This window comes from Petaurus breviceps, unplaced genomic scaffold (assembly GCF_028583685.1).
Source record: "Petaurus breviceps papuanus isolate PSGF00001 unplaced genomic scaffold, PetGlider_PUasm1.0 446, whole genome shotgun sequence".
Classification (NCBI taxonomy): Eukaryota; Metazoa; Chordata; class Mammalia; order Diprotodontia; family Petauridae; genus Petaurus; species Petaurus breviceps.
Window position 1 is genome coordinate 3,778,461 of NW_027186338.1, and position 15,594 is coordinate 3,794,054.

Genomic DNA, 15,594 nt, shown 5'->3' on the forward strand with positions numbered 1-15,594 from the left:
TCCCTCCCTTCCCTTCCTCCTTCTTTCTCTTCCCCCTTCCTTTCCTCCTCTCTCTTTTTCTCTTTCCCTCCCTTCCCTTCCTCCTTCTCTCTCTCTCTCCCTCCCTTCCCTCCCTCCTCTCTCTCTCGACCCCTCTCCCCCTGCCCCCTGGTGTCCCCTTCTCCCCATCATGCCCAGCCCATCTCACTGTGGCCTCCAGATCTTCTGTCTTATTTCGAAGATGATCCAGGTTTTCTCCCCGGGCCAGGATTCGCTCCACATTTTGGGTCATGATGTTCTTCACCCCCTCCACCTCACTCTGGAGGCTCCTCACCCGATCACCCCCACCTCCACCGCTGGTTTCCTCCTGGTAAACAACATAAGGACTTAACAGGGCCAAGTAGAAAAGTCTCCGAAGCCTCAGAAGATGAAACAAGACTCTACGCAGAGTGGGCCAGCCTCCCCAAATCCTAGAGAGGATCAGCAGTGAGGGATGGAGGGCACATCAGGTCACCCTTCCCCTTTCTCATCTTCCTCTTCCCTTCATTAGCTATAGCTAAGAGACTCTGGGGAATGGTTTAAGATCAGGGGCATCTTCTCCTTGATGGACCAGAAAACACCACAAATACTTATTAGCTGTGTGACTGTAGGCAGAGTCCAGGTTTTCCCTTCTGTAAAATGGGGATAAAAATACACACACGAATTCCCTCATAGATTTTAATTTAAATCATTTCAAAGATCATATGCCTACTGTGTGCAAAGCACAGTTCTAGGCACACACACACAAAAGAAATACTTCCTACCCTCAAAGGAAAGGGAGGGGAGACAATGCGTACACAGGTCAGTAAATACAGATCATATAAATATTGCAAGTAAGGAACAATACAAAGTCATTTCAAAAGGGAGATGGTGCTGATAACTGGGGAGATCTCACTGTTCGGCCTCAGGGAGAAGGTGCCACTGGGGCTGGAGGTCCCAAGAGTCAGAGGTAAGCACATCTTTCACCTTATCTCCCAGAAGGGAAAAGTCCTGCTTCCATTAGATTGTAAGCTCCTGGAGGGCAGGTTGTCTTTTGCGCTTTTTTGTAAACCTTAGTGCTTAGCATGGTGCAATCAATTAATCAACATTTATTAAGCTCACGGAATTCAAATCCAGCCTCAGACACTTACTGGCTATGTGACCCTGGGCAAGTCATTTAACCCTATTTGTCTCAGTTTTCTCATCTGTAAAATGAGTTGGAGAAGGAAATGGCAAACCTCTCCTGTATCTCTGCCATGAAAACCCCAAATCGGGTCAAGAAGAGTCAGACATGACTGACAAAGATTGAACAAGACAACAACATGGTAGGCGATGAATGAATGTTGGCTGGTTGCCTCTCTTTCAGCTGCACTTAGAAGTGGGTCCAGCAGCTCTAAGCTGCCACCCTCCCCCCCACTCCTCAGCCCCCTTCCATCTCAGCCGTTGAGCCACAAACTTCTGCTTTTCCACCCCCCCACTCCTCCAGCAGCCCAGGGCACAGGGATGGGGGCTGGGAGCCACTGAGGATGTTGGTGAGGACAGTCAATGAAACTGTGTCCTACTGGGAGACAAGGGGCCTGTGGCTTTGTGATACCCCACGTGGTATGGAACAAGCCCTGGCATGACAGTCATTGGCCCTGGGTTCAAATTCCAGCCCTGATTCTAATAGCTTTTGTTTGATCCTCACAACCACCCTGAGACGGAGGTGCTATTACTATGCCCATTTTTATAGATGAGGACATTGAGACTGATAGTTATATGACTTATTCAGGGTCACACACATAGCTATTAAATGTCTGAGGTCACTTTGAACTCAGATCTTGCCAGGCTTGTCCTCTATCCATTTTGTCTGTCCACTCTAGCTGCCTCCACTTCAGACAGCCTCTGTTTCTCCATCTGTAAAGTGGGGATAAGGGTAAACAGAGTGCTGACCCTGGAGTCAGAAGGACCTGAGTTCAAATGCGGCCTCTGCCTCTTACTAGCTGCGTGACCCTGGGCAAGTCACTTCACCCAGTTTGCCTCAGTTTCCTCCTCTGTAAAATGAGCTGGAGAAGGAAGTGGTGAACCAGTCCAGTACCTCTGCCAGAGAAAACCCAAATGGGGTCACAGAAAGTTGGACAGGACTGAAATGACCAAACAACAAAGTGGGGAATAACCACCATAGCTACCTCACAGGATGGGGGCTCAGATCAAATGGGGGTGATGTATACAATTGCAAAGGGCTGTACAGTTTACTGTTATTATGACTAGTATTATAGGTTAAGTGACCTGCCCCCTTTCCTCTCAAGCAGCTAGCAGGATTAAAACCAAGTAGATAAAACAAGGGAAAATGGTTTGAGGCTGGGAGTTAAGGGACCGGCCTTTGTTCACAAGGCTAGTAGAACAGAGCTTGATAATGCTTTGAATTTAGTCTCAAAGGACCAAGATCTGTCCCTCTTTTCCCAGAGAAGGCAGCCATTCCTAGTTCCCATTTCTCCCCCTTACCCCCAAAGCCTGCGTAAGTAGGGTTTGAAATCACAATATCACACACTGAACACAAGTTCCACATTGGAGGAAGTCAGGGCTGATCCTCCAGACAGCAAGAATAATGATGAAGGGGCGCTAGGCCCAGCCCACCCAGGCCAGCCTCAAGCTTCTTCTCCCCCAACCCCAAACCACAAGGCTTTTGCATTCAGCTCACAACTAAACGAAGGGGGAAGAAGGCCGCCTCCAGCCCTTGGAGGGGGGCCCCTGCTGACCCAGCAAGTTGGGGAGGCCGGAGCTCCAAGGGAGCAGCTGGAGCCCTTGGGCCAGGAGGGAGAGGCCTGGCAGGCTTTGGTCCCTCTCTGGGGGGGTGGGCAGCCAGGCCGGCCTCTGCTGCTCCCCGGATTGGGAAGCCTTCCTCCTCCAACCTCCCCCCCCCCCCCCCCCCCCCCCCCCCCCCCAGGAACTCGGCCAACTACTCCAGGAAGAATTCCCGGTCTTTGGGGCCAGCAGAGAGGTCAGGGAAGGGAAGGCCGGCGGTGGGAGTGACCAGAGAAGGGACCAGGCAGAGTCCCCAGCTGGGAGCGCCTGGGGTATTTGGCAGAGGACAGGAGCCACCGGGGCCCTTCCCCGCCTCCTCTCCCCTAACCTCTCCAGATGAAGATCGACACTCTCTTCTCCCTCCCTTTTCCACCTCCTGGCCCCCTCCCATTTGAAGCCTCCCCCACTCACCATCTCTGCCTCTCGTCCAGCTGGGGCCCGTCAACAGCTGGGACAACAGCAGGAAGGGACTGGCTCGGGTACTTTTCTCCCGGGGTGCGCTCAGCCTACTTCCTGCTTATTCCAACTTTCAGCCCGCCTCCGCTGCTGCGTGGGGTCGGGTCAGTCTACACCACCCGTCCCAGACTGGGCGGCTCTCCCAGGCACACCTGGATCCACAGGTTGCTTCAAGGAGAAGAAGGAAGAGGAGGGGCCGACCTCCCCGGGGCCTCCCCCAGCCTGTCCTCCAGCTGAGCTGGAGCTTACTTAAAGATCTAAGGCTCCCTGGGCCCCTTGGAGACTCGAGAGAGCAGACCAAGGCTCCCAGAACGTCCTAAGAACCTGGGAGGAGCCAATCCGAGCCGGCTACCTTGGTGGGGGAGAGGGCTCCTGCCCCTCAGGCCTTCCAGGCTGCCCTCCCCCAGCTTCCACCCCCGGAAAGGAGCGCAGGACATTTTTCATGGAAACATTTACAAGTTAGAGGCAGAAAGACCAACTTCCTAAGACCTGGGCTCAGAAACCACGTCTCTTCTCCCTCTCTACTGTTTAATCAGAACCACAATTTTTGTTTTGTCAGATTAATATGGGAATGCGGTAGGCTGGCAGCAGGCCCAAGAGTGTAGAAACTTGGCCTTGAAAGACCCAGGTTCAGATTCAGCCTCTGACATCCATCGGTTGTCTCACCCTGGATAAATCACTTAATTCCCCTGGAGCCCCGGTTTGAAGGCAGGAGTTCCCCTGAAGTTGAATGGGAAGATCCTTATAGCTTTATTTCCATTAGCCTTTAGCCAAAATTAATGTTTCCTTCAAATATTTAAAAACATTCTTCTGCTAAGAGATCCACAGGTTTCACCAACACGTGAAGGGATCTGAGACACGTAAACCAGTGAAGGACCCTGTGCCAAAGCTCTAAATTAATCATAAGTTGCTCAATTGCACCCGTGGCAGGAATTTGCACAGCAGAAGTACTGAACTCTGATGAAATAGTATAAATTAAACATTTATTAAGCACTTAATATGTGCTTGATGGCCAGGGGTGGGGAACTTTCTGCCTCCTCCCATGTGGGCCTCTTGGTCCTCACGTTCTGCCCCTTTTACTGAACCCAAACTTCACAGAACACATTTGTAAAGACATTTTCAGCTTTGAGGCTGCAGGTTCCCTACCCCTGGAACCACTTGTTAAGCACCTGCTGTGTACTGAGCATTGGAGATACAAAAACAAAAGAAAACCAGGAGTTTGTATTTTAATGGGGTAGGCAGCATGGACATGTATATATAGGTTTAACAAGGCAGAGAGAAGAAAGAGGCCTTACAATATAGGTTTGGGTGGGACAGGCAGCGTGTCGGGGGGAATCGGGAAAGCTGTCATTTTGAAGGAAGGTAGAATTCCAAGAGTTAGGATGTATCCTTTAGTGCAGGAAGGACTCTTGGAGGTCAATCAATCCAATTCTCAAATTCAAGGTCACCCAGACAGTGGCAGAACAGGGATCACCAATTCTGACCCAAAAAATTAAAAATTCAATACAAAATTAGAAATTGGCTAAGTTGATTGTCCAAGAAATGTTGCTATACCTTGCTTCACTTGAAGGTCTTAAAGAATTAAGGCACCCCTATTTTTAGTGCAGAGTAACTGGAAAAATAAAAACTCAGGATCAGGGAGTTTGGAAATCTGGGCTGGGCAATTTTGGTCATGTTTGTTTCACCTCTGTGCCTCAGTTTCCCCCGTGACAAAACAGAGGTTCAAACTAGATTGTTAGGATCATAGTGTGCAAAGACCTCCTAGTCTAACCCCTTCATTTTAAGATTAGGAAACTGAAATAACCTCTAAGACAACTTTTAGTTCTAAAATTACCATGTTTGTTCCTGCAATCTGAAAAGTGGGGTTTTGCATTTTCTGAGAGCTGAAAGTAAGGGGCATTGGCTGAGCAGTTAGGGACACTTCCAATGGAGGGAGGGTGTCCTGTGAGGGAGGGCAGCTGCCAAGCCAAAGGTTAAGACAAGGACTGGAGAGCAGGAAGGAGGCTGGGCAGCTGCCCACATAGTGAGCCTGATGGAGCTGGAATGAGACAGGTGGGGGGAGAGGGTGGCTCCATGCTAGACATACCATGCTCTCTTTCTGTCTCTGAGCTCCCTAAAAGGAAGGTGACAGTAATTCTGTACCTCACTCCAGGATTGCACCAGGTGACAAGAAATCCTGACAGAGACACCTTCAGAGTCCCCAGTGGCCAGGAGTTAGGGGCCCCAAGGGAAGGATTTTTTTCCCTATCCCTGGCTCCCTGCCCAGGGAAAAGACGCTGGCTAGTCTTCCTGAACTTTATCTTGGTGGGAGAACAATAGCAAAAAGGCATAAAAGGTGAAGCATCCTGTCCTATCTCAGAAGAGACAAAAAGTTCCAGGTTGATTTCTACAGCTGAGAAAAACAAATTCCAGCCTGATGCCAGGATTAATTAGCTTTTTTTCCCTTTTGGTTGTGAGGAGACCCAGACAGGAGAAGATGACAGCTGGATGTGCCAACCTGCCTTCATGAAAGTTAGGATGAATGTGGCCACCCCACACTCTAGGACTGACTTTTGACAGCTTAGTTTAGAGGGGGCAGAGTGAGGGTGGAGTGTGACAGGAAATGGCACCTCTACCCATCTGGAGAGGCAGCAAGAGGAGGGGAATGCCAAGCATACCAGAGTAGGGATGACACGTGAGACTGCCACTGACACTCTGGCACGTGTCCCAGGCAAGAGGACACTTGGCTTGGTCCCAACGCTCCCTGCATCCAGGGCCTGTCCTGCCTGTATTATCACCCTCATCTTCCTCCAGACCAGCACTTCGAAAATGTGATTATGGCTCTGGAAATGAAGACCTGGGCCCCTCAGAGGCTAAAGTGCTAAGGCAGATGATAATGACAGTGACCCAAGTCATAAGAGACACTTGCTAATTAAATGTACAGAGACCTCAGCACAATAACAGGGCAGAGGGCAGTAAAGGGAGTCATATTTTCATTGCTTAGTAGGGATTATTAACTCCTGGCCCACTGAACTTGGTTTAAAAAATATTTTGACAACTATATTTTAATATGATTGGTTTCATTATAATACTATTTGGAAAAACTGATGCATTTAAAAACATTACCCTGAGAAGGACTTCATAGGCTTGGCTAGATTGATTGTAAAGAGGACCAAGGTATTCTTGGAGTCTAAGAACTCTTGGAGAGTGTGCATTTTGAACATGAAAATCTGTAGCCCGTGGTCAAGGAAGTTGCCTCCCTCTAAAAGAAAGATCACTTTAGGACATTTGGGAAGGGAAATAGGGACTCCTGGTGTGTTTGGGAGGGAAAGTGAAGTCAACGAGAAAAGGCAATATAGAGTATGACAACTCATAGAAACAGCCAGAAGGATTCTGGGGTAAATGGTAGGTTTGGTTCCCAGGAGCATAAAGGATACAGATCTAGAAAAAAGATAGGCTTAGGAAATAGAATCTCACCAAATTTTGCCCCCCTCTTCTTCCCTATTCCCTCTCTCCCCACATCATTTAAAAAAAAAATTGGAAAAAGAAAAAAACTCTTTGTAACAAATATGCAAACACATTTCCACATTGATCGTGACTGAAAAAATATTTTTCTACTCCCCATAGGAGTCAGGAGGTGGGTAGCATATTTCATCCCTCATTCTTGACTGGTTGTTGTATTGATTGGAGATCTAAAGGTTTTTGAAGTTGTTTGTTTTAACAGTGTTTTTGTTATTGTATAAACTGCCCCACTGGTAGGATCTGATCTGGAGATGTCCCTCTGACCTGGTCTTCCATGGACCCCAGGGCCTTTTAATGGCCCAGACTAATCATGGGCTTTAGTACAGGAGCCCCAGGTCAATCCACTGGAGGGATCCAGACCTCAGCCCAGCCCCCAAAGCCCCCTTCCTCCTTCCTCTCTTGAGATGACACACACTGAATCCAAACTTCACAGAACAAATCCTTTTATGATTTCTTTCCTCGCCCCTGACCTAGAGTCCAGGCCCCAGACTCTCCTAGAATGGACTTGCTTCAGCAGCTCTCACCCCCAAAATCAATTCTGCTCTTTCCCAAGACTGGCTTATTCAGAGGCTAATAGGAGTGTAGACTGAGAGCTGGAAAGGGCCTTAGAGCTCATCTCATCCCCCCATTTTACAGATAAGGAAACTAAGGCATTGGACTGCACTGCTGACTCTCTGAACCATGCCACAGAAACCTCTTCACTCTGGATGCTCACTCTCCCCCTGGACTTTCCACGCTGGAAGTACTTTGGGCCCACAGCTTCTCTCTCATTGGCTCCCCCATTTGGAGGAGGATGGCTGAGGCAGGGATGCCATTGATTCTCTCCAGCCTGTAATCCTGAATCTCCAGGCTTTCTTTGCCTTGCCCCCAATTTGAGAATGCCTCCCTCCCCAACCCTTCACAGCTTTCTTTTGTAGGGCCTTCTCCCAAAAGACTCTCAACCCCTTAAGGGCAGGATGGACTGACTTTCTGCTTGTCTTCATATGCCTGGATTGGCAGGTAGGATGTTGACTTACCCAAAGGCACTCCAGGTAGTAAGTGTGGGATGGGCAGTGTGTGGTAGGAGCAAGACCTTCACCCTTCTTTTCATGATGGTTATAGTCTAATTATACCTTCAAAGGTGTTGGGATAGTCGCTGAGACTTGGCTGCCTCAGGCGCCTAAAGGCTTCGTACTCTTGACCTGAGTACAAAACAATGAGGAGGACTTTGGTGGGGATAGGAGGATGGGTCTGAGACCCTCGGCCGGGGGAGCCCGGGGGTGCTCGGCCGGGGGGGGGGGGGAGGGAGCCCGGGGGTGCTTGGCTGATGTCATAGGTGCTTCTCAGCTGAATCTGTTTGAGGTGTCCTCACTGTCTATCCTTGTTGAATATCCTTCTTCTGCTAAGGCTAAGCAAATCTTCTTTTGTTAATTGTTGAACAAACTATAATGACCTCATTGTGGCCCAGTTTCCAGCCTAAATCACAGGGTCCAGGTCAGAATCAAGCCCAGCCCAGGACAGTGGGTGTGGTCTTATAAGACTGAAGCATAATGAGTTCATTAAAATTGGAGACCAGCAGTGTGGGGGAAGATAAAGGCAGGTTGGCCTTCCTCTTCATAGTAGTACCACAGAGAAGGTGATTTTAGTATTGGGCTCCCCATTCTCCTGGGAAATTAGGCGTTAAATTGACTGTGGTCTTTCAGCAAGAACAGAACTCTGTTCAAATGTCCTGTGTCCTTAAAGATCGTTGTGGTAAACTGCTGGACCTTTTAGCCTGGTAATTTTAGCTTTTTCTAAGTTCTATTTGGGAATCTTTTTAAAACTCAGTTTTTCTTCAAAGGAGCCTGGAAGGACTGAATTTTCAAGGATGTAGAAAAAAATATTCTCATTAGAAAAGGACAAATTAAAAAAATTTAACTGAAGGGGTGGCTAAATGGAGCAGTGAATAGAGCACCGGCCCTGGAGTCAGGAGGTCCTGAGTTCAAATCAGACCTCAGACACTTAACACTTACTAGCTATGTGACCTTGGGCAAGTCACTTAACCCCAATTGCCCTCCAAAAAGCAAAAAAAAAAAAGATTTAATTGAGTTCTCCCCTTGCTGACACTAGATGCCTTTGGCTGCTGATAGTCCTCACCCAGTTGCCTGGTAGAGGCCTCCTGGTTAAAGGCCCCTTTTACCTTTTAAGGGAGTCCTTCCTATCTGTATCAATATTTGGCTTTGAATGGCTTTGTGGAAGTGATAAGACTGCTAAACCCACAGTTCTTGGGACTCCCACAGTGAGAGAATGAAAGCCAAGGCAGATCCCTGGAATTTTAAGAAACTGCTTGAGGGCTTTTTGCTTTGTTTTTGTTTTTTAAGTTTGGAATGTGAGAGACCACAACTGGGTCACAAGGATTTTGTTATGGTTCTTCGGTGCGGACCACTAGAGGAGACGTTTGAAAGAACAAGGCAAAATTCTGGCCAGGTCTCCAGAGTTTTTCTGAAATTGGGCATATGGACAAATGTAGCAATTGTGCCACATTTAAGTAGCTGAAGACAAGAAGGGGAGCTGAGTCAGTTTTAAGAGTTTCTCCTTTTACTTCTGAGCAGAGAACTGTGAATGCTAATGGTCACTCCCTCCAGGGAGGGGCCCTGAAGATTTCCCCAACCCCAGCAGAAACGGCTACTTCTTGTATATGAGAAATAAAGTGCATGTGCCTTCCCAGAGGATTCCTTGGATTCATGGCCTTTTGGGTTCTTCTCTGTCTCTCCCCAAGCCTAGGAAGGTAGAGTCAGGCCCTAGAAACAGCCCAGTCAGTGGCAATGCAGGCCCCCAGCAATATTTTGTATGGGGATGTGGAAGAGGCACTGTCGAGGCTGCCCTGCAGTGGAACGGAGAATTGTAGCAACACTCAGTCCAAATTGGGGCAGCTGGGCTTAGTGGTTGTCTTTGACCTTGGCAAAAATGGCATGGGGCAAAAACATAGGTCCCAGCCTTGGTGGATGGTAGATCAGTCCGCAGCAGCAGCAGCAGCAGCCTTGTGGCTGAAGAGTGGGCCCTAGCACGGGCAGGGACAAAAGGCAGGCTGCTATAGCCGGCTGATTACTATAATATAAAGCTGACCCATGCTATTCCTGCTTTACATTGAGAGACCTACTGTAAGCTACAAAGTTCTGTCATTAACCACCGTCTAGACCTGGGATTTGGTCCTTCCTGGTGTTCTCCCGGATCTAGTCATTCTTTCAGGGGAGGGTTACGCTGTTTGCTGAGTTTTCGTTAAGTTTCTGTTGTAGTTTTTCTCTTCCTTCATAATTCTGCATGTCTTCTGAATCTCAGAAATCAGAGTAGACCAGTAAAAATCCTAAGGTTGCTTAAGTGACAGAGGGTTCTCTGGAACAGATATGTCACACATGTGACCGGGGCCGAAGGCAGGCCCAGAGCACTCCCAAGTGGGGCCCCAAGCAGATTAAAGTGTAAGTGGGAAATACTTAACAAAGCAAATAAAAATACAACAAAACATGGGTAATAGTACAGCTCAAAATAAAGTCCACATGCAGCCTGCAGGAATCTTCATGTACTGATTAGCAGTTCACGTTTCTGTTTGGGTTTGACTATCATTCTAGATCTTAGATACCTTACCACCAATGGGTGGGATGTGGTAGGTGCCATAGCTTAATCCCTCCTTCCATGCAGGTTAGGCTACTTTTTCCTTTCAAGTTGTTAAGATATTCCTTGACACTCAGGGGGCTAAGGGATCAAGTTGTCAGTATGATTTCCTCATCACCTGAGTGCAAAGCAGCCAGGAGGACCCGAGGAGGCCCTTGGGTGCTTGGCTGGTGGGTCCTGATGGGAAGGTCACTCAACCAAATGAACTCAAGGTGCTACATGGCCTTGGAGAGGAGAAGGCCTGAGGCCTCTTTCCTTATATTACTGTCTCTCATCAGATCCCATGAGTAAAAGATTCAAACCAAGAATGGAGCAGGGGAAGAGGCTGACTCAGGCCTTTAAAAAAAGCTTCTGGAGATAATCAGAGTCTCCCTCCCACGCACCACATCATTAGCTGACTGGGACCAGTTACAGAATGTTGAGGCATGCTCCATTGTCTCTCTAAGACCCTTCCAGTGACATGTCTGCCCAGCTCTCCCAGAAGCAGGCTCCTCCCTCAACCTCTCCATTCTTCGGAGAGATGCTCCCATCATAGTAAAGGTTTGCTAAGGGTTCTACACATGTGATCTCATATCCCTACAATATCCCTGTTAGGTAAGTGCTATTATTACCCCCACTTTACAGATGAGGAACCTGAAACGCAGAGAGATCTAGTGACTCACCTAGGGTCATACAGCTAGTAAGTATCTGAGACAAGGGTTCAAACTCAGGTCTTCTTGACCAAGTCCAGCCCCCTATCCACTATGGTCAGATGGAAACCTGGACACCAGTTATATTTAATAGGAGACTCCCTTGAGTGGGCCCCAAAGCTGAATGACCTTCTAGAATGTCCCCCCAAGTTCTGAATGTACGTACAAAGTTTGGGGACTTTCAGACCTTCTTCACCTCCTCCCTTCTTGTAATAAAGAACCTTTTCTCATTGACTTTTCTGTATCCCCTGCCCAGGCCAATCCATCCTTCACACATCTGCCAGCGTGACTTTTCTAAAGCATGCTGGTCTGCCCAGGTTAACCCTCCCCTCCTACTCAATGAGTTTCAGGACCAAATAGAAATGCCTTTGTCTTGCACTTAAGACTCTTTATCACCTAGCTCCTTCCTTTCTTTTTAAATTATTATTATTTTGGTTTTTGGAGCAGGGAGGGCAGGGCAGTTGGGGTTAAGTGACTTGCCCAAGGTCACATGGCTAGTAAGTGTTAAGTGTCTGAGGCTGGATTTGAACTCAGGTCCTCCTGACTCCAGGGCCAGTGCTCTATTCACTGCTACACCTAGCTGCCCCAGCTTCTTCCTTTCTTTCAAGTTTCTTATCCTTCCTTCTCCTCCAAGTATTCTACATCCAAACAATACTGTTCTACTTGGAATTCCTGGAATGTGACATTCCATCTCCCATCTCCACATCTTTGTTCTGGCTGTGCCTCCTACCAGATGCTCTGTCTACCCTCACATCTGCTTCCTAAGCTTCCTGACTTACAAATTCCACCTTCAGCAGGAGGCCTTTCCCAGTACCCCCAGCTGCTAGTGCCTTCCTTTCCCAAATTGCTTTCCATCTATGCTGTATATATCTTAGATCTACCTACTTCTTTACATGCTGTCTCCCTCATTAGAATGTAAGCTCCTTGAAGGCAAGAACTGTTTTTCCCTTTTATTTGTATCCCCGGTAGAGCATTTGGTACACAGGGTGTGATTAATAATTGCTTGCTGACTTGACTGGGCCACTTATTACATCCAGAAATGTGTTGGTAAATGTTTAATAATCAGCTCCTCAAAAAATAAAAATGTAAACAAAACATACTTTTAAGTTAATTTGCACTACTACGGTATAATTTTCTCCATCACCTTCTTAAGTCTAGACAATCACTAAGACAACAAATTCAGCCATGATTTGTAGCTTTGCCTTTTTCCAGTGTAAACAGTCACATTGAAAATTTAACAATCTACTCTCCAGTGGGTTGGAGCTGGCTCCAGCACCACTCTGCACCTAATGCTCTATACAGGCTCTATTGTTTTGTCTGGTCTTATTGTATTATGGTCTTATTGTCTGGTCTATTTGTATTGTCTGGTCTTAGCGCCAGGCTATTCTGCTCCAGCCTTCATTGGTCCCTTGGGGGGGTGGGGCTTTCAAATTCAAAGAGTCAAGCTGTCAGCCCCCAGTTGTCAGCTCATTTTCTGTTTTCATTTTCATGTTCTCATTTTCAATTTTCTCTTTCCTCATAGAGTGCAGGTATTTCTCCGTATACTGATTGTATCCCCTAAGTGGAATGTAGGCTTCTTGATAGTGGGGGACAGGAGCTTTTTTTCTTTTAACGTTCTGTCTCTGTATCTCCAGGACCCTGCAAACTTTAGACACTTAAGGAATGCTTGTGGGACTGAAATGGATCAAGTAGCAGAGCTGGGATACAAACCCAGTTTCTCTGACTCTGACTCCAAAATTCTTTCCCTTGCACCCTCTTTCTGCCTTTGTGTCTTTGTGAGCAGCTGGGGGTGGGGTGGGGTGGGGTGAGGGAGTGCACTGAATAGATTGCTGGACTTGGGGTCAGGGAGACCTAAGTCCAAACCCCACATCAGATACTCAAGAGCTATGTGACACTGGCCAAGTCACTTAACTGAAGTCTGCCTCGGTTTCCTCACCTGTAAAATGGGAATGATAATAGCCTCCACATTCTAGGCAGATAGTAAGCACTGTGAATTGTCTGTTAGATTTGGAGTCAGGAAGACCTGAGTTCAAATCCCATCTCAGACACTTATTAGCTGTATGGCTGTGTGTAAGAATCCTAGCCTCAGTGTCCTCATCTGTAAAATGGGGATAATAGCACCTTTGTGCCAGGGTTGTCTGAAGATCAAATGAGATCATGCTTTGCAAACCTGAAGGTGCTAGCTATTTTTCTTGTATAGTTCATCTGAGACATTCTCTTCTCTCCTCTCCTCTTCCTTAAAATTAGCCTCCAAAAGCCTTCTCCATTAATTCCTTCATGGTTGACGCTACTCAGCTTGGTTCACCTCTTGCTCTGTGTTCATTGCCTGCTCAAATATTGCATCACAGGCTGGACTTTGTCTTCCAAAACCATCGTACACATGTGCAGGATGGAAGCCCTGGGGGACTCTCATTGTCAACCAGATTCCATGAAAGTGACTAAGCACAGCCGAAGTCTGCAGAGGACTATTTTAGGCACTGAGGCTTCAAAGACTGGAACCACCCTGGGCTCTGATAGGTGAGCGGTGAACGGTTGCTTCAGCTTGGCCCACACCAGGTCTATCTTGGGGCAGCTAAATGGTCCAGGGTATAGTGTGCTGGGCCTGGAGTCAGAAGGATCCCAGTTCAAGTTCTGCCTCCAATACGTATTAGCTGTGTGACCTTGGGTGAGTCACTTAGCTACTGTCTACCTCAGTTTTTTCAACTGTTAAATGGGGATAATAATAGCACCCATTTCCCTGAGTTGTTGCGAGGCTCAATATTTGTAAAGGAGAGAGTACAATGCTCATTGTACAAATAAAAACTCAGCAGGAATTTAAGAAATGTTTGTTTTCTGTTTTCCTTCTACCCCACTTCCCAGCCATCAAGCTCCAGACTACACCCATTCCCTTTCCACCTTCCCTACATATGTTGTTTTCCTTCATTAGAATGTAAGCTTCTTGAGGGCAGGGATTGGCTTGCTTGTTTATATTTTATTTTATTATATATACAAAATCATAAGCACTTAAAAGCTGTTATCTACCTAGATCTTGGAATCATCCCTATAGAGATGATTAGTGAACCATGAAAGCTGATGAGAGCTTTCAAAAAACAAGTCTCTAGAGAGAAATGGGAAGAGAGGTCAACACAGAACCACTGTTAATGGGCATGGCATGGGTAAAGATCCAGCCAAGGAGACAGAGAAGAAGCAGCTGGTCTGGTGGGAGGAGAACCAGGAGAGCAGTGCTGTGAAAACCCAAAGTCCAAGAGGAGAATGTCATCTTGTGTCAGAGGCTGCAGAGAGGGCAAGAAGCATGGGGACTGAAAACAGGCCACTGGACTTGGCAAGAAGATCATTGGAATCTTTGGAGAGAGTGCTATCAGCTGAAGGATTGCAGAGGATTTGGAAGAAGCAGAGAGGAAGTGGAGACCAATGAGTGAGTGTAGGGGGCACATTAATGGACAGGATGTCAAGAGATTGTGAGACCATGAATAAGGGAGGAGAGGGAGTTCATGGAAAATGGCTAGAATTGTGAAGTATGGGACAAGCTGTTTAACTGGAAGAGTCTGGGAGAGGTGATGGCATGGGAGATTTTAGGAATGCAAAGAAAGTTTGGAACAATCTCTGTGAGGAAAGGGATAAAGAATCAATTAGGAAGGAGTAAAAAGATTGCCTTGCTGCAGTGAGAGCCCAGTTGAGATTAGATAAAAAAAAATTGAAAAAATTCTTTTTTAAAGGGGATGGTTCTCTGGGAGAAAAAGAAAGGGAGGGATTCAGGGGAAAGTTTAAAGAAATTGTAAAATTTTGTAAAAAAAAAATCAAAAAATTGTTGTAAAAAAAAAAAACCCAAAACAACAAACCAACATCATTTTTTAAAGTTGACAAATTTGTGATGGATAAAGTCAGTTTGGTAGCTTGAGTTCCTCCAGGTCCATTTGGCCACAATGTGAGTGGATGGGGAGGCAGATGGCAGTAGTATTCCAGGATTTGGGTGCAGCCAGGTACGGACTGGTCCCTAGGGAGCAAAGAGATTTAAGGGACAAGGAAACTGGAGGGTGGCATGGCTTCACTATGAGATCAAGATTGAGAAGGCAGGACAGCGCAGAGAAGGGGTGATAGCCTGGTCAAGTAGCGGGGGGTGGAGGGACTGGAGGTTGTGGTGTAGAGGAAGAACAGGCTTAGGGCCATGAGGCACAGACACCTCGATGGGGTAAGGGGAGCACGCGTGGGTGCTGGCAGCAGCAAGGGTGCCAGCGGATCTGAAGCGGAGAGGGGGCGGGGCCTGGGGAGCTGAGCAGAGGGAGGAAAAGGGGGGGGCCACCCGGGTGCACGTGGGGAGCGCGACCGTTGTTGCAGAATAGGGGATCGTGAGCCACACGCGCGGAGAGCCACATTCCATCCGTGCCCTTATGAAGCGCCTACTGTGTGCAGGATGCCCTTATGAAGCGCCTACTGGGTGCGGGGCGCGTGCCCAGAGCTGGGACTGCTCGGTGCCTGCCCTCCAGGGGCTCACAGCCTAATGCGGCCCTGCCTGGCCCCAGGCTGGGAGGGCGGTGCTCTC

The 15,594-nt window shown here is 47.6% G+C and overlaps 1 protein-coding gene across 1 annotated transcript in view; it reads right to left on the reverse strand.

The window, feature by feature from the left end:
• VAMP8 (vesicle associated membrane protein 8) overlaps positions 1-3,394 on the reverse strand; it is a 5,211-nt gene extending 1,817 nt beyond the window's left edge. The window contains exons 1-2 of the mRNA XM_069101086.1: positions 3,193-3,394; positions 188-346 (exon numbers count right to left, since the gene is read on the reverse strand). Coding sequence (XP_068957187.1) covers positions 188-346; positions 3,193-3,195 — 162 coding nt within the window. The 5' untranslated portion in view covers positions 3,196-3,394. The remainder of the gene's footprint in view (positions 1-187; positions 347-3,192) is intronic.
• Between the last annotated feature and the right edge of the window lie 12,200 nt (positions 3,395-15,594).